Source organism: Falco peregrinus, chromosome 8, assembly GCF_023634155.1.
Source record: "Falco peregrinus isolate bFalPer1 chromosome 8, bFalPer1.pri, whole genome shotgun sequence".
Taxonomy (NCBI): domain Eukaryota; kingdom Metazoa; phylum Chordata; class Aves; order Falconiformes; family Falconidae; genus Falco; species Falco peregrinus.
In genome coordinates this window covers 63,509,246-63,532,290 of record NC_073728.1, presented here as the reverse complement: position 1 = coordinate 63,532,290, position 23,045 = coordinate 63,509,246, and the positions used below count along the sequence as shown (strand labels likewise).

The window sequence follows — 23,045 nt, the reverse complement described above, 5'->3', positions numbered from 1 at the left end:
CATTCTTCAAAGTGCAGGATTGTGTTATAAACTAGCTGCCTAGAAACTTTTGTTTAATAATTACATGAGAAACTGCTGTTTTAAGTGGTTGTTAGTGAGATACTTTCAATCTCCGTAGATAAGACTGGAAATTGATGGTGATTTACTGGCTGTTTCCTGGTACATCTTCACAGTACTTGTCCTTTTTCTTGCTCTGTCCCATGATTACCTTGACAGATAGGAGGAGAGTAGTAGACAGCTGTAAACTTAAGCTGGTTAACATGCTGGTTAAGCTCTCCTTTTACATGCCTAGTTTAATCCACTGTTTACCATTTGGTAGTTCCAGAGTCAATAGAGCTTCAGGGAAACCTTAATTTTCTTCTACAAATGTTTTTGAAATAAAATATTATATAGATTCAAACCTGAAATAGGCATAGCCCCACAGAAGCATAAGAAGGTGGACAGTCATTGCTTTGTTAACTTTCTGTAAGTATTTGAATGAGTAAGGGTGTAAGCTGTAGCTCGCTGTGCTTGGGAAGGGCTTTTTGCTCAACTTGGATGAATTTGTATGCAAGCTGTAATTCAGAAATTGGCTTAAAATTGGAGGAGTAAAACTTGTATCCAGCTACAATAAATCTATTCAGTATTCTGACACTGATGATCATGATGAGAAAAGCCCTGTAAGATCTTTAAGGTAAGAAGCAGATCAGTCAGTAATATTGGGTACAAGGATGGCATAACCTTGATTATCCTATTGCCTAGAGAATGGATTTGTCAATAGATTTGGCATAGTAGGAAAAGAATTTTCTTCTAACGTGGAAGTGATGGCTGGTACAAAAGAACAGGATTGACAGATTTTGTGGAAGGAAAATTGTGTCAGCAAGTTAAAGAGTTTTTGTGTTAACCTTGCTTGTTAATCAAGATAATTCCTGTGAACAGGATATTTGAAGGAGATTACTCACAGCAAGATTAGCCATAGGAGATGTATCAAGGGCCTGGAGGAACTTTTGAAGCCAATTAAGTGGATGACAGCCTCCTACAGCTGTGAGAATTGAACCTCGAAGGGAAAAAATAAAAAGTCTTGAAACATTCTAGAAGTAGTCTTAATAAAAACAAACACTTTTCTTTTCCAAGCCCGTCCAAAATCTCACAAGTGGAGAAAATTGGAATCATTGTCCTATTCAAGTAGTGCATTTCTCAGCTAAAAACACTGGACTTTTTTCAGAACGGACTCATGGTTGTATTGTGATATCTTTTTATGAGAGTTGTAGACATGTCAAGTTACGCAATACACAGTTTCTCTTCTTGAGTAAAAGGAGAAGGTGCAAATGCTTGGATCAAGAAAATTGTAATAATGAAAGAGGAATTTGTTTTGCATTATGAACAGCAGCTTGGGTTGAAATTATTTTAGCTTGCTCTTGTATTAAGTCAGTATTTGTGAATAACGGCATTTTAACTTATTTTGAAACTTAGTGTGACTGTTAATAGTGTTTCAGTATATTCTGTGTGGAATACTAGAAGTACAGAAAAATCTGTGCTTTTACAGGACTGCCAGTGTTGGTATATAAGAATGCAGGATTAAAGACTTGTAATTTGTACAACTTACATTTCTGGTATTTTAGAAGTGTTTAAATACCGATGTATGTAACTTTGTTTTCAAATGTATTTATACCTTGAATGTATTCTCTAAAGCCAGATTAGTTTTACTTCTAAAACCTGTAGTGCACTTTTCTGCAAACTCTCTTGAATTTGTCCATTCACTGAAAAAGCAAATGAGTGGCTCAGAGCTCCTGCATTCCCAGCTTCTGCCAGTAAAAGATATATTGGCATTTTTGTAGCACTGATCCTTCCTTTCCAGATTTAACTTTCTTAAATACTTTTTGCTTTGGACTGTACCTGCTGTATCCCAGCTCTGTCCCAGTGCTCCTTAGCCTCTGCTCTTCTTTCTCGCCTCCCTCCCAGTCTCTGCCACTCGAGTCCTGATGGCTGTAGTGTGGATGCTGCTCTTCCTCCAGCAGCTGCCAAGGTCTAGATACATACATGTGCCACTCCACTGCTGGCATGCAGTAAACGTAATCTTTGACAAACTTGCAGCTGCCAATAAGGTTCCGAATTGTTGAAACTAGCTGAAACAATTGTGATTTAAATTTCTTACTGTTCATGTGACTAAAAATTGCAGAGGTCTTAGGACGACACTCTATGATCATGTGTTTGCCTCACACATGAAAGCTCTTCGCAGCTGTTGTAGATTCCCCCCCCCCCCCCCCCCCCCGCTTTCAAAAAGACAGCTTGAATCTTACACCCCTGCACTTATTGAGACTAGATAAATTTTATACTCGCCGCTGGATAAGAGGCAGTAGTTACTCAGTGCATTTGTGGCTCTAGATGAGGTGCTGTTTTCCCTGGGTATTTCTGTAAGTGGTGGCTGTAACTTGTAGCATTGCCTGACAGCCAGTAAATAAGCTAACAACTTGGGAATGCTACCAATAAATGTATTTTGTAAAACTAATTAATTCAGATATGGTTGTTCGTATTGTAACTCTTCTGGCAGTGCCAGTGCTGTGATGGAAGTAACTCTGAAGAAAAAGGGAACATGAATGAGAAGAGACAAGGTGCCGGTGAGAGGCCGGGTCCTGGTTTCCCAGGGCGTGTGCAGCTCCTTGTGCTGGAGGTGCTGCTGTTGAGGAAGGGCTGGGAAGGTGTTGCAAACTTAAGAGCATGTGGTGTTTATTCAATATATTAAAAAAAAAAATATCTTCTAAGAAAGCCAAAAGAATGAAGGACTGTATTCAGACCTGTCACAAATAAATGACCGAATAATCTTGCCCATAGTTGTGTGTCCCCTGTTCCCCTCCAGTAATTTCCTGTTGTTCATAGTTTCTTGCAACAGCTGCCGTACAGAGGTTTTATAGACTGCAACGGGTGCCGATTGCACCACGGAAAATAGCTTTTTTATTGCCTTATCTAAAAAAGTCCGAGAGATGTGAAACTGGAAGCAAAGGGTAATCTGTGGTTTGTTTCTATCTAGAATACAATTTTACTAAGACTATCTATTCACGTGGCCTGGAATAGCTGCAAAGCTTCACAGAAAGAGGTAGGAAAGATACAGGCTTCCTCAAGGCACCGTCATGGTCAGAGTATCAAGTTGTTACTAGAGACATCTCGAGCTTGCATCCTGCAAATTGAGTAGCATGTTATGCAGCCTCCAAAATCATTCCCAATTAAAACTTTCAGCAAGCTTAAGAGATAAAACTGCTAAATGTTGTTCTTACTGAGAGCTAATGAAAAACTAGTTTTTGATGACTGAGCATTAATTGAAACAGGTTATTTTGCATTCAGCCATGTATCTTGTGGTTTCAGGTTTCCTTTAAACCATTTTCTGATGGAGTTAAGTGTTCTAATATTTTTATAATTAAGTTACTTTGAAATGTTCAGGACTTGCACAGCATATAGTGTCATGAAAACTCTGCCACCTGCATTAGCTGAAACTTCTGGTCTGCATTCATGTAACTTTTTCCCCAGTCTCCTTAGGCTGTTTTGCAAACAGAGTGCATGTGGGGCTGCTCAGCAGTTTGCAATACTATGGGAAACGCCACAAGGGCTCCTGATGCACTGTGCTGACTGTCCCCGTGTGCTCCAGGAAGGGAGTCGAGAGGCTCCCCAGCAGCCCAGTTCTTCAGATGATGGTTGTTTTGAGAAAAATCTAGAGGAATTAAGACCTCTATGCAGATGCCCAGAAGAACAAGTTATTCCCGTGAGGATTTCGGTGTCGATTACACTCCTATACCATGACTGCAATGTAAGAAGGGCAGATTCTGCCTTCTCTATCCGCAATCAGTGCGGCTGTGTTAACTGCCAATTATGTGGCTATGCAGGTTTTCCCCTCTTCTTACTGCCCAGCCAATGACAAGGAATTTAAGTGTAAAATTACATTTTTAGAGTATTTAGATTGGGGTTTAATAATGCTAATGGCTGTTCCAAGCCATTCATATACTTGTATAGTACATTCAGTGGTTACTGAATGGATTTTTGTCTCGGATCTGAACAGCAGCTATGTTGCAGTAGATACCCTGGCTGTTTGCTTGAACAGTTGTTTTACACAAGAGGTACTCTTTGAGGAGAGGAAAAATGAAAAGCTTTTCAGATGAGGGGTAAGCCCTAGTTGTGAGGAGAAAAAAACCAAACCCAAACAAGAAACCTACCAAAACCATAACATTCTCCTCTGTTAGAAAAACAAACAACATGTCCATTTCTTATGCAACTTGTCTCTTCCAGGCCAAGTTGCGCACTTGCATGCAAAATGTTTTTGCATTGGAGAAATCCAGCCAGGTTACTGGATGTGTGAGGTCACAGGGTTCTCTTTACAGTGGCAAAAAGTACAATTTGTCTTCATCTTTATGTTCCTAAAAGCAACCTGACAGGCAGACTGGCAGTTTGAGAGACAGGTATATTCATGAGAATGAAATATCTGCAAAAAAATTGCAAACCCTTTGTTTGTTACACTGATAAACCAGTGTATCAGTGTCCCAGCCCAGTCCTACCTGTAATACAGTGCCAGGTATTACTGCAGGTAGCTCTAGCGACAATCCCAGGTAACTATGTACGTTACTGATAACAGCTTATTCAGCCAGGATAGCTTTATGATTTTGTAGTCCCTGGAAAATAGAGAACAAATCTTAAAAGTGCCTGACATCTCGTCATGAAATATCTGAAAATATTGTTTCAGGATGTTGTGGAATATTGTAGATTTGAAGATGCTTGCTAATTAGTGTTCAAACAAATAATAAGGCATTCAGTCTCCATCTGTTTGTAGGCTGAAAGCTCTTCAGGGCAGGCTGTGTTTTTACCTTTAAAGTACGTACTGTATTTTGAGTATTGCATAATGAGAAACCATCAGTAATTAGTAACTTCAGCATATCAACAGCAAGAAATTCTCAAGTTAAACGTGACTGCTATTCCTTAAAACTGTCAGTCTTGAAAGTCCAGATGTATTTCAGCACCAAATACTCTGGTTGCGTAACAGCTGGATGTGAAGCATTTTGAAACATTTGTGTTTAGAAAGCTGTGTTTGTGTACATCTTACTTGGAGAACTACTTCATTACATTGCAAAAATCTGTTATGTTGAAAGCTTTTTCTAAGTAGTTTGCTTTGTGAAAGTAAGGTTTGTTACAGCAGCTCCAATGCCTTAAAGTAGTTCTAACGCCTCCCAGTATTTTGGGGAGTGGGTAAGAGTTTGAAAACTAGAATGTTCTCAAATACAAAAGGCACTTTCTGGTGAACAATTTTGATCCATCCCCTGTGTCAGTAAAATCAAGCATATACTCAGGTGTTTGCATATTTAAGATTTTGGAGCTGGGCTCTGGAGTTGTGGAGGATTTTCTCTGTATTAGTAAATCATGTAGCAGAAAAGGGACAGATGATCCAAGTGAAATGCCTGGTACAGAGAGCAGGGTTATTTGTGATTCTGGTCTTTTGTGTTTCGGTAGCTCTGGTCTGATCCCATGGCCTGAACAGCAATTAGTGGTTGGTATATGATATCATGCCAGTTTAACTTATATTCCTTTCTGACATGATGCAATTGCTTAAGCATTTTTAATTATGAATAGCCATGAATCAGTAGGAAAAGAAGTTTTTTTTTGCAAATGAGGCATCCATAAATCAAGGATAAACAAAGCTGCCTTTGGTATGTGGACGACATTTTTTTCCCATGACAGTGTTGCAAGCCAGTGAGTGAGTGCCTGAAAATTAATGATGCAGAAGTAATAGATGAATATTAAGTGACAGGCGTGTACGATAAAATTATAAATAAAAAAGCTGTAATGTAATTTATAGTACTGACTTTTCTGGGCTTCTAACAGTGGGAAGTTATAGAATAATGACGTTAAATTTAAGACCCTGTTAAAATATGTGATTAAATATACAGACTGAGCAAAACTTTAATTGCTGGATTGTTTAAAACTTTAATGGTTACACCTTTGGTAGTATGTCCTTTGACATCGTTTTTACTGTTTTGTAAGTAGCGCTTAATTTGCATTAGTTTCATGTTTTCTCTCACTTTCATTATTTATATATAGAATAATTTCATTATTATATATATATGAACATGTATTAGGTCATGTTCTTAATTGGATTCTTCTTCCCACTCTCTGCTTGAAAGCACTAAAGCTCATGTAGCGCTGTACCTTTACAAAGCTTTCCTGCTTTGCTTCTGTATCTTGTCACATACGACACCAGGAGGACTCGGCGTTGCGGAGTGCAATTATGGCTGGAGAAGCTGCAGTGATGTTTGCAAGCAGAGGTGCTGATGGCGGGCTGAAACAGGCTTGTCCAGTCAGACCTCCCAGGGGGCAAAGCTGGCCTCCTGAAGTGACTTCCATGGGCACGGTCTGGTGGGGACGCGGTGGTCTGATGGTGTGCCCAGTTGGGTAACTGGTAAGGCTAAGGAGGAACAGCTCCTGTGAGCGATGCCACATGTTCTTGGCACCATGCAAAGGATAGATTAGTCCCAAAAGGAAAGACCTCCCTATCTCTTCCAGAATTAGATGTACTTTTCAGGTGTACTTCTCTGAGAAGCAGCACTTTTTTAGGTTTGGGTGGGTGTTTAATGGCCGACTAAAGACTTCTCAAAGTAATTTGCTGTCACAGAAATCTTCCTCCTTCTTTGGAAGAATGCTCTGCACTGCAGCTTGCTCTTGTCTTTCCGAACAGGATTTAGTCTCCTCCATTTGCAAAGCTTTGTTCGACTTAACTTTTTCCATTTCCAAACAACTAGGAACGAGCATAGCTCTGTAGCCTTGATTAAAATTGGCACGCTAGTGAAATACACTCATGTTAGCAAACCTCTAACTGTTAGGGAAGCTACATATTTGTATTCTAGAGCAAAAAATATGGAATAGGTCATTAAGAAAGTTAAAATCCATGTTTCTAAAACATTGTGTATATTAAGAAGAATGTTAAAAATTGATATTCTTAAAACTCGATGGTTATGGCTGGGGAAAAACATATGATGCTGCTCCTTTCTGAAGGAGCTCTGTTGTGGTATAATCAATAAAACATCCCATGATGCGCACCAGGAAATAATTAAACTTGACCTATTGACCTGTAGATATGAATAGTTTATTCTTTAGGATTAGAAGGGTGGGTTTTGTCTTTGGAACCTAATCCTTTTCTGAGTGTTTGGTTGTTCTAAAGTGCTTGATGGACCAGAAATGATAGTGCCAAGAGCTTGACCTTTGTTACAAGTGGTGTTCTTTTCCTGGCATTATTATTTATTGCCATTACTTAATTAGCAAATGTTGCAACATAAGCAGAGGGGAGCTTGACAGTAGGTGAATTTTCTGGATGTGTTAATGTACAACAAAACAAACCCCCACAATCCTCCCTCAACCTCCAGTAGTTTCATACATTGTTATACAATAAAAATGTTGTGCTTGGAAAACCTTCAGCAGAAAACCATAGCTTTTTCCTAACTACTGGGCATATATCAACAGTAGTGATCTCCTTTGTGATAAAACTGATAATGATTATTTCTGTTTTAAAAAGCTGCAAAAACTGAAACTTCCAGGAAACTTGAATTCCTTTAGATTTTTTTTTTTTGGGGGGTGGGGGTGGGGGGGGTGGGTTGGGAGTATCTGTTGACTTCGGTTTTCTATTGTATGGAATAAATTGGAACTGTTTTTTTGCTGCTGATACCTTAGCACGATTGGTTTCACTTTGGTTTTTGATTTGTGAAGAAATTGTAACATGGAATTTCAGTTCACCTTGAGGTTAGAGCTTACATTGACTTTACATGAAAAAAGATATTTGTGTATTTCTGAACTAAGTTAACTTTGTTGTAATAGCGGGAGTAGTTTGGCAGTTCTTTTTGATGTGTTGTAACACACAAGACTGTCATGCCTGGATCCACATGCTGTGTGGAAAAAAACATGAAAGAAAGAATGAAAATTCTAGCTATAAGTTGCTTAGTATAGATGTGTGAAAATGCCAGTTTTCCGTGTGAAACTTGAGCTTCTCTGAGCTGCTATAGCATGGGGTGAGAATTTCAGTTGTTGTTTAGGACTCCATGGTAATCATGTAATTTTTATATATATATATATAATCTTTTTTTTTTCAGGAAACCATTAGCAAAATCAAAACGTGACAGTTTAAACTGTCATGCTCCTGTTAACTGTAATACTTTATCCTAACCAGATGACACTGATAATTTTATTTGTTGGAATAATCTGAAGTTTCACTTTTAACTTCATGGTTTGGTTGCTTAAGTTCCTTTCTGAAAATGCACATATCCTGCAAAAGTTCTTGTGTGTTCCCCTAACACATAGTTTATAAGCACGAGTCTTTTAAAGGTTTTCTACAAAGCAGTCTTGTTTTAGTGGATATTTGCTGTCGAGATGACAGTGTATGTAACTCACATGTTTTGTGTGGCTGAAGCTTCAGATGTATTTTCCAAATGTAACCTTAGTGGAAACAGATGGAGCTGACCCACTTTCAGGATTTGTCTCCACACTTGTCTTAACCTCCTTCTAATTCACACCTTAATCTCTGCTTTGAGTTAACTGATCCTTCAGTTATTTCACCTGCTGATACGTGTTGAAATGTGATTGCTGTTGACAGTCTGAGTTTGTAACGCAGCCCCTGCAACTACTGAACTGCTAATCCAGCCATCATGCTGTTAATCAAGTAGGTTTTTTAATTTGATGTCTGTATGGGATCGCTTTCACTTGAGCTTGTTTGAGTGGGGTAGGTCGAGCGTACCTAACTTGAGCTAATGGGTCTGTAGCAAAGACAAACTTGCTAATCTGGGAAGCCAGATATTTTTGATTCCAGGTGCCACTACAGTCACAAATTAAGTGATTTAATAGGTTATTGGTCTGTAACACCCCCCTAGCACTATCTAGCTTGGCTCTTTTTTGCTAGTAAATTCAGCACCTTCAGATCTGCTTCCATGGTACCTTCTCCAGAGCTGATTCCCCTCAAGTCACCTCTTTTCTTAGGTGTCCTGGACGTAGTTGGCTTCTAGAGCTGATCAGCTGAAGCACATCAGGTTGCTTTTAGCCTCTTTCCTTAGTTGCTGTATTACACTGCCCATCACATGTGGTTGCATTTGTGGGTTTTTTGTATTTCTTAAACAGAAGCTGTCACCATGGTATGGTCCTTGTGATGGTACAAGGAGCGACATAGACAGGTCACAAGTTAGGGCTCAGTTTTAGAGAAGAGGTTTTCTGTCATGTTTGCTGGGAGGATGAAGGGCAGATACGGACTTGAGGGAACTCTCATTAAAAATTCTGCATGCAGACTAGTACTTCAGAGTTTTTGGAATTTATGTATATTTGTTTTTACAAAGCCCGTTTAATGCTTAATTAAAATTTACTAATGTTTTCTTGTCAACACTGAAATGCATTGTGAGTGGTTTTGAGTATCTGCAAGTAATAATGAATTTACAAAAGAACATTCTTTATGTTTAGGCTTTACATAGCAGACTGATGAGAAGTGCTGAGTAAATTATGATAATGGTACTATCTGGTTAGAATTTTTCATGCAGTAGTTTTCATCAATTTTTATTTGTCTTTTTTTGCTTTTAAGGTTATTGTAACATGCGCCATTGCCAATTATTTTTATTACTGAAAAGGTATAATAGGCTGTTCATCTCATTCTTTTTTGTTTGCTTTTTTTCCATCCCACTCTAGTTTCGGCAAGCAGTCTGGAGGAAAACGAGGATGCGAATGTATCATATTGGAGCCTTCAGAAATGATTGTGGTAAGACAGTTTTTTTTTCCCAAATGTATTTATTCTATTGATGGTTTCAGCAAACTCTTTCTTGTTTTATAGCAGAAAGCTTATTGTAATGTATTCTATAAAATTGCAGCAAAATTGCCTTGATTTCCATTATACCTATGGCTACTATCGTAACAGGAATAGCTATGTAAATTTAATCTAGATGGGTAAATGATGATGATGATTAGGTCATTCTTTCTAAAATTATGCTTACTTGAGTTTCAAAAGCCTACCAGTTATGGCTGAGTTTGAGCATTCCTGAGTCAGACAATGATAGACTTCTATCCTGAATGCTTTATTTACATCCCCATCCCCTATTTCATTGCTTCTTACTGGTCAGGCTGGTAGGAAAGGCCCTCTTACTCCTAGCCTTTGCAGTTCCACATAGCAGGAAGGCTTTTAGGTAAGAGGAGAAGGAACATAAGAGTGCTTAGCCGAGCTTGAAGGATAAGGTTTGCAGCTTAGTTGTCATCGACCTTTTCCATGTCCAGGTTTCTTTCTGTTTCTTCAGAGCACTTGCCAGCAAGTTGTGTGTGCTTGTAGAATGTAACTCACTCCTTCCCGGGCCAATGTACACATACTGCCAGCAGTTGAAGTGTTAGGATTGCTCTTCCCTGTAGTGCACACCCGTTTGTACCCTCAAAATGCGGCTGCGGACACAGGAAGATCTCTTTCAACTTTGATCTTCTGAGGTGTTACTAATGGAGCTGGAACAAAGATGTTTGTTGTTCTGAGAAGCCACATGTCTGTTAAGCAGGCTTAGATCTCCAAACTGCTATTGATTTAGCTTCCTTATATCTAGATATGGCAACATTAAAACTAATATTGGATGTTGCCTCTTACTCATTGAGTATGTGAATATTCAGCTTCTATGAGAAATCTGTTTCTCACAGGTTACTAACAGCCATGGGTGTATGCCATGTCCTATGCTGAGTACACCTGCCATTCTTTGTATCATTCCTTCTGTGCAGTGTCGGTCTGATTCTGCTCATAGGCTTTCATAGTATCCGCAATATGCCCTTTGCTGCCGCAGATCGTTTAAGCTGCAGTCTACCGTGTCATGAAGCGCATGCAGGTAAGAGTGCAAGAAGCCTGTCTCAGTCCTCTGGAGTGAAATAGTTCATTTCTGTATTCCCAATTATCCAGTGCCTTCTCAAAGCTGGAGTTTTGTGGGAGCGGTTTGTGCCTTGAGGGGTGCCACGGGACTGCTGGGGTGACGATATGTGCAGCCGTGGCCCGTGAACGCCTCGAGCTCTCCGGTTTGCTACTGCTGCTTTCCATTTTCTGCCTGATAGCTGCTGCTGCCGAGGGTTTGGTGTGCAGTGTGCCTGTCCGCTGCCTGGAGTGAGCTGAGCCTTGCACCTCGGTACTCCTAGCACCTTGTAGCGCAGAGTGAGAAACGCTCAGATATCTGATCATATATAGACCTTTTGAATCTCTGTAGTCCTTAAAGCTGATGCAACAGAGAAAAGAATTTGGTCTGTTTGGACCAGTTTCACAAACAAACCAGTTATACAGCTCTTAGCTGTTACAGCTGGTGCTGCAGACATCTCCAGCCCCAGTGTGCTGCTTCCTACAAAAGCCTCATAGGCGGTGGCGCGGCGGGAGCAGACTGGAGTGCGTATGGGAAGTGTGTGACTTTCTGTACAGGGCTGGCTGGTGACTAACTCACTGCAAGTGCATTTCCAAGCTTACATGAAATGTATTTCATGGGCAAAATATGAGATAATATAGAATTCTTTGGAAATACCCGTATCCTTCTTTGGTTTTAGCACCATTGTAAAAAAAAAAAAAAAAAAATACTTGAAGATGCAAATAGAAGAGTAGCTTCTGTGGAGCATGGGCTACTGGAGAGAAACTGACCTTTTTAAAATATTTAATGAAGAAACTAGTTTTGTGTGTGTATAACTTGGGGAACTACAAACTGTGATGAGGCTGTTTTTTTGAGAGGAACGCACTATTAACATACGCCATGTCAGCAACATCAAATGCTGCTGTGTGCTGCTGGAGACAAATGCACAGCTTGGACAACGGTCCTCTGTATTTTAAACTTCTTGAATGTTCTGTAACTGGAATTCAATGCCAATGAAAGCATAGAGACACTTGAAAGTATCTTAAATCCTTCTCTGGAATGTCAGTGTATTTTTCTGGAGGAAAATCAGAGAATTAAAAGAGCAAACTTGTTTCTTCATTATTTTCATATTCATGTTTTACAGGTAAATGCAGCTAAAGATACTATTAACTGTCAGTTCTCTAGGTAGGACTTCAAATGGGGTGGAAAAAAAAGCAGCAGTGTGGTGGCATGCACCTGGCTAATGATCTGCACTAATACCAGGTGTACTTGAGTTTCATTTTCCTGATTAATTTTTATTAATTTACCTAATATTTTTTATTTTCTAATACTAATGAGGTTTAATAAATAATTATTTATCTTCAATTGAAAGGATTAGCTACTCTAATGTAGTTAAGGAATACTATCGTTCTCTGATGCTGGCTGACTTTTTTTCTTTTTTCTTTTTCTCCTTCTTTCTTTTTAGAATGTAAATCAGTTTTGTAGCAGGAATCCTCTGGGAACTGACCCATTTTAAAGGCCATAAAATGTGGTCAACTTAAGTTAATGAGGATAACAGATAGTGTGTGAATGGGCATTGTAGCTCATATTTTTGGAGGCTGAGCAATCTATTGAATTAATAATAGGTCCATTTATCACTTAAGAAAATGGCCCACATTTGCAGCATATCTCAGTGTACTGAAGTGTCCTTTCTGTTGTTCCTTGATGCTTTTGTTTTCTTCTTCAGATTTAAGCATAAGATTTCAGAAAAGCAGTTTGATATTTAGAGGTGGAAAATATTTCATTGCTGGCACGGACTGCAGATGAAATTGAGGACGGTCCTATGATCCTCGATTTTTACGTGGCAGCAAGTGCTGTGGGTGATGCCGACTCTATGGAAGCGTTTTGCTACTGCCAGTATTAAAGGTTAATAAAACAGCCGTGATTAGAAATTAGCCAGTTGAGACACTACTCTGGACTTCTTGTTACTTATTGAAAACGCAGTAGTATGAAGAAGTCTGCGGGGCAGCAGTCCCCATCCGAGGTGGCAGATGAGCAGCCCGGCGCTCCCCGTGCTGCCGTGGTGTGGGGAAGCGGTCCCCCCTCTGCACCTGCCCTGGGGCCCGGCTCGCCCCAGCCGCGGAGATGCTGAACCCCCCTGTAGGAGTGTTCATCCCGCCTGGGGGTGCGGGGCAGTAGAACATGCTCTCTGCCAAGAGGCGTTTTCAGTTGTCACAGGTGAAGGCACAGCTGAGCGACGGGCGGCGGGGGGGAGCCCTCCCCTGTGTATCCCCTTACCCCTGGCCTACCGAGCATCGTTCCTGTACATTCTTGTAAATTACAAATGATCTGAAGGTCAGCTGGACTCAAAATACTGATGGTGCTGGTGGTACTAAACTGGAAGCTCTGTGGTGTGGAGGGCTTGCCTGCGTTTCTGATTTTTGTTCTGGTTCCGTGGGCAGCTGCGGTGTTGGCCGAAGGGAGCAGGTGGGCTCAGTCTCCAAGTTCCTGCTAGCCGTTGGTTGGATTGCCTTTCTGCTAACAAATAGTATAGTTATGCTCACTTCTTAGTTTTCAGTTAGAGTTGTGGAAGAAAAAGAATTCAGTCTTTCGCTGAGTTTGTTTTAATTTAGTCTTAAAAGTACTTAGTCAGTTTAGGACTACTTAACAATAAGAGTCATGTATTGGAAGAGCCATCAGCGGGCCCTCCGCATCCAGGTTGGGCTGTTCCGTTGGAGAAGCTCAGTGCTAGTTTTAGTTTCTATGATCCTATGAGACTGAAAACAGGTAAAATGAAAATAATGCGTTTGTTGAAGGAGCTTATGTAGTGCAGCACATGTACAAAAAATTAAAAAGAAATCAACACAATTTTAGTTACTTAATAGAGTAGCTAAAAACTGAACTTCCTTACTTCTGCAGACCTTCTGTACAGTTTGAGGTCAACACTATTGCTAACTAGAAATCCATATTTTATGCTAGGTGAAGAAGGGCTGTATCCAGTGCCTCACTGCTTTTTTTTTTTTTTTTTTTTAATTCTAAATAGCCTGTTTGAAAGGATTTTTTTTCTTTGTCTGTTTGCATGCCTTGCATGTTTTTGCATCCTTGTACCATTGTGCTTACAGCAACGCTGCTACTAGATGTCTTTGCTCATTGTCCTGTGCCTTTACAAATGGGTAGTAAAATCCTAGTGAGAAGTGTGATTGTCCCTTGCTAGGGGAACTGTGCTTTTCTTGCTTTCTTTGTTTGACAGCACTGTGATGAGAGGTTCGCTCTTCTTTTAACTATTGTATCTTTAACCTATGTGATCAATGTATATTTTTATCTATGGAATTAAGAATAAGGCACAGGGCAAGGCCAGCTGCTTGTACTTTCCTCTGACCTCAGACAGATTTATCTGTTTGGAAAAAATGATGTGGAAAGTAGATGTGATCTTGCTTTTGTGATGGTTTAGATGTTTTGGTTACTTTCTTGTTCCTGTCTATTAAGTCTTTTCGGTTTTCATTCCTTTAAACCTTTCGAATTTTAATTTTGAGATAACTTCCCCAAGTATGTGAAGTGAGGGCTGTATAAGACCACCCAGAGGTACTTCTCCTGTTCCAATACTGAGGTCTTAGTCTAGGATTTGGAGGTGAAATCTGGGGATGGGGGCTGGAAATAAAATTGCTGAGGACAGTAGAAACTCCTGTACAGATCCTGGCCCAGCTGCAGCCTATTTGCATGCATGTCTGTTCTGTTTCCTGCTAGGAGATGTTTTTCCAAAACATCAGAAGGAAATGGGAAAGGATGAGATGGCTTTTTATAGAAAAAAGGAATTGTAACTAGTGAAATAAAAAGGTTTCATGTTGGATTTTACTGACGAGATAGACTTACCTAATTTTTAACATTTAGTCACAAATAATATTTAACATCAAGATATGAATCAAGTTCTAGTTATTTCTTCATAATCTGCTGGAAGCAATTAGAAGTCAGTATGACATAAGTGAAGCAGCTATTTATAAACAGCTGGAATATTTAAAGTTTTTTAGCTGTGACTGGTACTAGAAATGAGTTACACTTCTTCTAAAAATTACACCAATAAAAATAGGATATAATTCAGTGGCGCTATCAGATTGTAAATACTCAAAGAAATGCTAACTTCTGTGTTGAAGATATGCCTGAAACGAGCAGAGTCTGTAGCTCGTGTTGTATGATGTGTGGGTGCAAAAGGGTTTCTGTTGGTGAGTGACATTGCTAAGAGGATATGTGTGCCTTTCTACTTTTTTCTTTTTTTTTTTTTTAAAAAAAAACTGTTTCCTGGAAGGAAACTGTGGCTTCCGGCTCATTGTAATAACGTAGTTCTGAGACATGCAGCAGTGGTTCTCTGAAATGTCTGCAGTCGTTTTCTCAAGAAACGTTTAACTGCTCTGAACTTAATGTCTGTTCCTTCCTCATGAGCTTCATACGGCTCCATCGGCTTTCGGTGATATGGAAGAACTGGATGTTTAACCAGGAGCCTGAACATGTGTTTCAGGTGGAGAACTCCAAAGACAATGAGGAAAACATCTTGCAGAGAGAAGTCCCGCTCAGGCAGTCCCGTCGGAGGTTTAGGAAGATCAACCAGAGGGGCGAGCGTCAGACCATCACTGACAACGTGGATGCCAGCAGTTACCTGTTGGTGAGTCTGCTCTTCCTCGGTCGATCTTGGCATTGTGCTGTCCGTGCGGCTGGTTAGCGTTTTGTTTGTTGAGAAAAGCTGGTGAAATGAAATAGTCCATGCGTGTTGTTTTTGGGAAAGCCTTTTTCTTGTTGGGGAGCAGGACAGTGCTTCGGGCTTGAACATCATAGGTGGAAGTGAAGATACAGCCGCTAGTTAGAGAAGAGTGTTTTTTTTGTTTGTTTGTTTTAGCGTTTTTAGTTGAGCACTACAAATAAATCTTAACATGTTGGCTGGACAGAGAAGTGCTTATTTGTGAATTTTGTTATTTTTTGTTGGTTTTACCTGGAGTTTTCTTGTTGAGATGTAGGAATTGGTGACTTTCTTTTTTTCCTTAATAATTTTGAACTATGGTTTGAAATTGAGTCAGTCATGATTTCTGTTCAATACAGTATGAATATTATCATATTTGGTCATGTTTACTTGCTTAAAAATAGCATAGTTGGTAATTCAAGCGTCAAGAAGAGTAAAGACAACTCATTTGCTATTCTGAAATAACATCACAGCCTATATAATCTGTGCTGTGTGAAGGCACGTACTGCTGAGGTTTCAAGGCCACAATGCTTTTTTTGAAGGTTTCTCTTTACCATTATTTTTCACGTACAAACTTCCTGCTTGGTAGCAGGGGTATACATGTGATCTAGACAGATTATTTCATTGGAATTAATTCCTCTGGATACTTTGATTTGCTTTGAATAGTAAAGGTTAAAAAAACCAACAGTGCTAATGTTGAGGTACACAAACCTTAAGTAGTCTTCATGCACAGAAAAAAAACACCAAATTCAGTTTCTCCCCTTCTTGTCCCCATCTTCCTTTTTCATCTCCCCAAAAGATACAAAGCCTCTTTTAGTTGATACACTTCAAAATACCTGATGTGTGCAGTTAGGTACAAATTTCCTCTATTTCAGAATAAACTGCTGTTGTTCTCTCTCTGCATGTTGGTAGTGTTGGATCACAGGTGGTGGGTTTAGACTCTGCACAGCATTAGCATGTCTGTGAGTAGAGGTTACTTTGGTGTTTGTCTTGTAAGCAGAAGAGCGCTCGTTGCTGTGACAGGAAGAGAATATGCCATTTGAAGTGTAACGTGCCCTGCCATCTCATTTCAAGAACTGTCACGTGTGTTGGATTTTATCATTAGTAAGTCATTGGCTTTAGTTATTGATGAAATGAGATGTTGGATCCTCATACTCTGGGGAGTCATGCATAAGGCTTTATTAGGAATGAAATTTCAATCTGTGTATGGCAAAATCTGTCTTTGGTGTTTGTGACCATGAATAAGCACACAGAAAATAATTCACAGACTTCAGTGCTAAGAAGAAGAGAATCACAGGAACAGCCAGTGCTGATGCAACCTGTGCAGCTTGCCTGGAGGGGTGCGTGAGAAGGGATTCAGCATCTTCGGTGTAAGAAAGACGAGGTTACATGGTGGCTTGAATGATTTCAGAGGTGGTCAGTTACTGATGCAAGGAGTCAATGTGGTACACTCGCAGGACTGTGATTAGCCAACAAATGATGATCTCACTAGGATTTTTCTTTGTTACCAGTGCCACGGAGTGCGCACGTGTCTGCACATATGTCTCTTGGTGCAAACCTGGTGGCTTCCTCAGAATATACATATATATTTTGATCAGCATTTGGTGGGAAATGATATAAACTTCTTAAAGCAACAGCTCATTCCTAAATCTGCTTTTATGTCAGTTAATTAGGAATATATAAAAAGAGTCATGTTAACACTGTTAGGTGTTTTCCTGGATGAGCGAGTGCTAAGTGGCAAGAAGTAAACAACCACCTTTCCGACAGAAAATCTGCAAGCTGTTGGCTTTTCAGCAGCCTGAATTGAAATACTAATCCTTGCTTTGTAGACTGTAAGCTTCTAATTGGAAAGTGTCATACTCACAGTACTTGGTGTAGCAAAAAAAGTAATTTGTAACTCAACAGATGACTTAAGAAATCAAAACATGATAACCAGTTGCCTGTTTGACAAGTAAATAAGAAATGGGTGCCTATTTTTTCCATATTCCACTATAATCTGACAAAATAATGAATTTTTGTGAGATATGGTTTGTTCTGAGCATAGATTTAACTCTTAACTTTGAGTCTGCTTATATGTGACTGTTTGTTCCCAATGGTCTTGAAAAACAGGCTTTGTAGTATAATCCTTTGTGTTGGCCCATGCGAGAATGGGCAGGGTAAGGAGGAAGGTTTTTGAACAAAACTTTCATTTGACAGGAACATGCAGTAACATTTCTGCCAGAGTGGGAAAACTGTTTACAAACGTGCCAGCAGTTTTCCTCTCTGGAATAAGACTTGTGTTTCAGTCTCCAGCCTCTTGCTAAATGCTTGTTGACAGATGCTGAATGGGGCCTGATGGACCTTTTGTGAGCCCTGCTTGCTCAGGGAGGGCTCGATGCTTTCCAGCACTCTGCAAGGCATTCAGCTGGGCTCCAGTGGTACAGTGTTAGAATCCTCAGCGTAACGCTGTTTAAGGTTTTAAATGCCTAATGTCTCAGGTACGGGTAGTTTTCTGCTTTCTAAAGAAAACTTAGATACTATAGATATTGAAATTTGGTGTTACTTTATCCCAGCTCAGAATTTTTTCCTTTCACGATTATACAGTAGATTTCTTGTGTTTGCTTTTAAAGGGAGTTACCTATGTAATCTCAGTTAACTCCTTAAAATGTAAATCTCTGCGCATTAAATACACTATGATTAGTATTTATGATTAAAGTTAATCTTTGTTTTTATAAAAACATTACCTATTAATTTGTGACATGAGCTTGCATCTACTGCTCAGTGTGGAGTTCCCTGCTTGTTATACCTGGAGCTCAAGCTGCAGAAATCCCTGTGACTGGCTATGAAATACAGATTTGGATGCAGATACTTTATAAGTAATATTTTAAATGATTGTTACCATCTTTGAAGCCCTTCCTTTCTCTTCATGCCTCTTACTTAAGTAAAAGAGCCCTAGTACTGTACTCCTTTGCTACATTTTTTGTGGTTCATAGGGCAGTGTTGTTTCACAAGAGCACTGGACTCTTGCAGAATAAGTATTTATAGCTGGGGGGTCTGCAGGAGTGGTTTTGGTGTGTTGTGTGGTTTTTGTTTTTTTTTTTTTTATTCCAGTAAAATACAGTGAACATATGCTGGCAGTGTTCTTTCTTCTCACTCAGACTGAACAGGTTTATATTTCTGTTTATATCTTCGAAGCACATAATGACGTGAATTTGTTCTTGCAAGACTTATGTAAGGAGGAATGCTAGGCTTGATCTCCTTAGGTAGGTGAACAGACTGAGGTCTGGCTTCCACTTGCAGGGATGTGCAGTAGCTGTGTCAAGGTGCTGCTGGCACTGTTTTTTTTCCCTTTGACAGCATAGCCAGCCAGTGAGATCCTGAGCATAAACGTGTATTTGGAGGAAGACTTCTCAAATGTGTCTTTTCCAGGACACAAAATAGCACCGCTGCCCACAAAGTGATGGAGGAGGTGGCTCTGTTGTGGTGGGTCAAGTTCAAGTCAAAGGCCATGGTGTCAGCCTGAGCACATGTGGCCAGCTGCCTACCTGGGGCAGCTCTGGGCATCCCTGTAGTTACATGGGATCTTTATCCCTGGGAATTTCTGGCCTCTGTTGCCTTTCTCAATTTTTTCACTTAACTGTCTGAATCCTGCAGGTCCCCTGCAGTGCTGTCCTGGCTTGGGGGGTGGTGGTCACTGTGTGTGAAGCTGGGGTCATTTGAAGCAAGCTCTAGTTCAAACTTAATGGATTGGAAAGAAATGTGCCGTTAGTATTAATTATACCTGCTCTTGTTTCAAATCTGATTTGTTAGCCTGATGATGTATCTTTTTGGGGGTATGCATTCTGTGCATGTTAGTGGCTGTAACGTAGATAAGCATCCAGACAGGAACTAGGGTCATGCAGCAGGGCATTATCACATCTGAGATAAATACTTAGTAATTTCTAGTTCTTGGTCTAGTTCTCAACCTGATAAATAATGCAGCTATGTTTCTTAATTACAAAAGAAAAAAGTAATTGTGACTGTTTTTGCTCAACTATGTCCCAAATGTTTAGTACCATGCAGCAGGTGCTTACAAAACTACATCCAGACTAAGAACAGATATCTTTCTTATGTTAACACTTCTAGGAAAAAATGTTTAATGGTAGTTCTGGTGCTTAATAAAAGTTAAACTACTGTTTTGATCTTGGATCAAGTAGTCGGAAATTAAATGGTTCAAATATTTATCTTCACAATTAAAAAATAAAAGCTGAGATAGCAAGTTTTGCACTTCCATTTCTTGCAGTCATCAAACTCAAACAGGTTTAACGACTTGATACAAATTTCTGCATCACCCTCAAGCCTGTAAACGCAAATCTTTTTGAGCAAAGTTCTTCTAATTTGTTACCTACATACATTTTTGACAGTTCTGATTTTTTTAAAATGAAGACTATATATATTTCTAAAAATAGTGTATGTATGTTGTAATGCATATTTCTATAGAGTTGTGACAACATTTTGAATTTTTTCAATTGTTAGTTCATTGTAGAGTACAAAAAAGAAATTTGTGCCAATTTTTTTTTTTACTCTCATAAGAGGATGATGAGGTTTAAAAGATTTATTATAATATTAAGTTTTATGGACAGTATCTTAATACTTGCATCATGTAAAGATTTCCTGGAGCCTTGTAGGAGCATTTATCTTCAGAGAAGTCTGTCACCAAAGACTGCTTGAGTGGCAAGTTTCTTGTTCTTTGATCATTACTTAATGTAATCCTGTCAGAGGCTGGAGTTAGCATAGGGTATCTCACAATTGTGGGAAGTTAAGTCACATTTCAGTATACTGGATCAAACCCATTAGGTTCTTTACCATCACTAATCCTTTCCCTTTTAAATGTATAAAACACTATAGATCTTTTATAATCTATTTTTAACTACCAGGTAAACTGCCTAAAATGGTACCTTTTATTGGTCTAAACCAGCTGAGACTGACTTACAGCATGCCTCCAGCTGCCTTCTGTTAAACTTGGATGCAATATCCGCTGGCATCTGTTTATTTGGGATATCAGTTAACTCTAATGCGGCTGTGGCTGATCTGTGAGTGGCTAAAATCACTTGTTCTTGAGCTGTAGGAGGAGTCTCTTTTCAGCTCGTTGCTTTTTAATGTGTTTATGTCCATGCTTCCTCTTTTTGACACTTAAAAAATGCTTGACAGAATTTTAGCTTTATTAACTGACAAATCAGAAGAAGGTTTGGGTCTTGCTGAAGCCCGTGAGTCTTGCTGTGTACTAAGTGGGTACAGAAGTTAATGCTGTCGGTAGCTTTCTGGAGGCATTGTGTGATGCAAAGCGATAACGCAAGTTCCTTCTTCCTGACAGTGTTTTCACAACATGAGGATTTTCTCTATTCTGATTTCCATCTTAAATTTTGCATGGCTGGGTTGGATCCCAGCTCACAGGTGCTCAAGAGGAGCCATGGTGCAGGACCCTCCCTTGGCCCGGCTGTCTGGGCAGGATGGGAGCTTGGTAAGAGCCCAGCTGCGCAGTCGCTTGTTTGCAACTTTTTTGAATTTCTGCTCTTTTAAGTGTTTCTCTTGCATCTGTGATCAAAAACCAGCAGTGTTTGCAGCATGTTCATGTCCTGAGCAGATGAGTTCAGGTCTGTTGTGGCCAGCGCCTGAAGGGAGCTGGCCACAGCCCCTGGCCCTTGGCGAGGAGAGGGGGCTCAGCCCCCGGCTCTCTGGGAATCAGAATCCCTGTCAGACTGCTAGGCTGCTCTCTGGGGGATGGCAATGAGGTAGCAGTTGGGCAGCTCTGTTACCAAGTGATGTCACCCAGGTACCTGTTCCCGGGCTAAATGCTGCTTCACCAGTCGGGCTGGGAACAACCCCTGGCACAGGAGCCCATGCTTGGCATCTGAGCTCGCCCTGGTCTGCCAAGGCGGCTGCCCCCGGGCGCTTCCCTCTGCTCTTGTGAGCAAGGGGGAAACTGCCAAATGCACATTCGCTTATATTTTATTGTATGTATTGATTGTTAGGGGTTTTTTTTGTCTGCTTGGTCTGTCAGCAGTGTTACTGTCAAGGACTCCTTGAAAGTCTGTTGCTGGTTGTGATGGTCGTTAACAAAACACCAATCCTCAAAATGTGCTGTGCATTGAAAATCTTCCTAGGAATTTCCATAGACCGCTGATGCTTCCCAAACCAATTAATGAGCGTCTGTAGCTTCCAAAGAGTAATGACTTGGACAGGATGTACACAAAATAAAAAATACTCACTGAAAATACTGCCCTCCAGTTACAATCTGTGTTTTTCACATTAAAAGTTTATTTTTGAAAAATTACATATGCAACATGTAAACTTCAATTTATCTATAATGAAAGTGGTTGTAGTTATTGCAAACTTACTCAGGCGTTTCCCTGAAGATTTTATAGACTTGACAAGCAGATTATAGCTCAACTGTGAATTACAGAAATTGCCTCTGTTTGGAGGTGACATGTGCAGCTGTTTAACAGCATTTAAGGGTGATGCACAAATGAAACTGCATCAAACTGAAACTAGGGAGGATATATTTTAAGCGGGCACCTGTATTTACTCAGCTGTCGCTGCTGGCAGTAGTGTACAGCCCTTCCCATTGCCTGTGGCAGTGGGTGATGGCACTGTGTTGGGATGCGGCATCGTTCTGCAGGATGAATGGATATCTTCCTGCTCCGCCAGGCTCCCAGCTTCGGTCCCAGAACAAGATACCAAGTTGCTGTGAGGTTGCCAATAGAATCATCAGGTCTGTGTAATAGGACTGACTATAATAGTAACAGGCCTGACTTACCCATCTTTCACCTTTTCATACAGCTGAAGAAGCAGCTAATTTTTGCCATATGAACACATACATATTTTGCCAACTGCTTTAAAGAAAGTTTCTCTCCTCCCCTCCGCCACCAGTGCTTACACCGTATTTTTCTGCTCTTCTCTTGCCTCAAAGACTTTTTTTTTTAAACCTCTCTGTCTCAAATAAGATGAGCACTTAATTGTACAGCCGCTTCATGTCCAGGTGCTGGTGAATGCTGGAGTGACAGTCAGCCCCATGACCCCAGTATCATCCCTGCAGCAGGTTTGTGTTACCTTCCCCTTGCTCAGCAGAGCAGCAGAGCTGCGCTTGTCTGTGTGATAATTCAAGAAGAACTTGTGGATATTTTTGCATTGCTTGCAGTTGACACGTACCAGTGTTTTTACAACTGATCACTTTAACCAGGAAGCCCGGAAACATTTGTAAACAGATCCTGAGCACAGTCTGTCTGTTGCAGGGAAATCTCCCCTTTATGTTAACTGAGATTGAACTGGAGAGTTGTTCAGACCTTGACCTAAGCTGGTGCTGACAGTGCTGTGGGTGGGGTGTACTGTTGTTGTTCTGTGGCAGCTTGTAGCGGAAGATCCAAAAATTCTAGACACTTTGCAAATTAACATGTATAAGAAGTAGAAATTTGGGTCATTATTGGTATCCTTTCCATACAATAATCAGTTATTCGCCTTTAACTGCATGGACAAATTTATACCGTGGCAGAAATTAA

General features: G+C 40.1%; 1 protein-coding gene across 6 annotated transcripts in view; it reads left to right on the top strand.

The window, feature by feature from the left end:
- The window catches only part of RAPGEF6 (Rap guanine nucleotide exchange factor 6), a 132,935-nt gene that overhangs the window by 32,070 nt on the left and 77,820 nt on the right, over positions 1 to 23,045 (top strand). For all 6 annotated transcript variants that reach the window (XM_013303514.3, XM_027794386.2, XM_027794387.2 and 3 more), the window contains exons 5-6: positions 9,667 to 9,736; positions 15,316 to 15,459. In XM_013303514.3, coding sequence (XP_013158968.1) covers positions 9,667 to 9,736; positions 15,316 to 15,459 — 214 coding nt within the window. The remainder of the gene's footprint in view (positions 1 to 9,666; positions 9,737 to 15,315; positions 15,460 to 23,045) is intronic.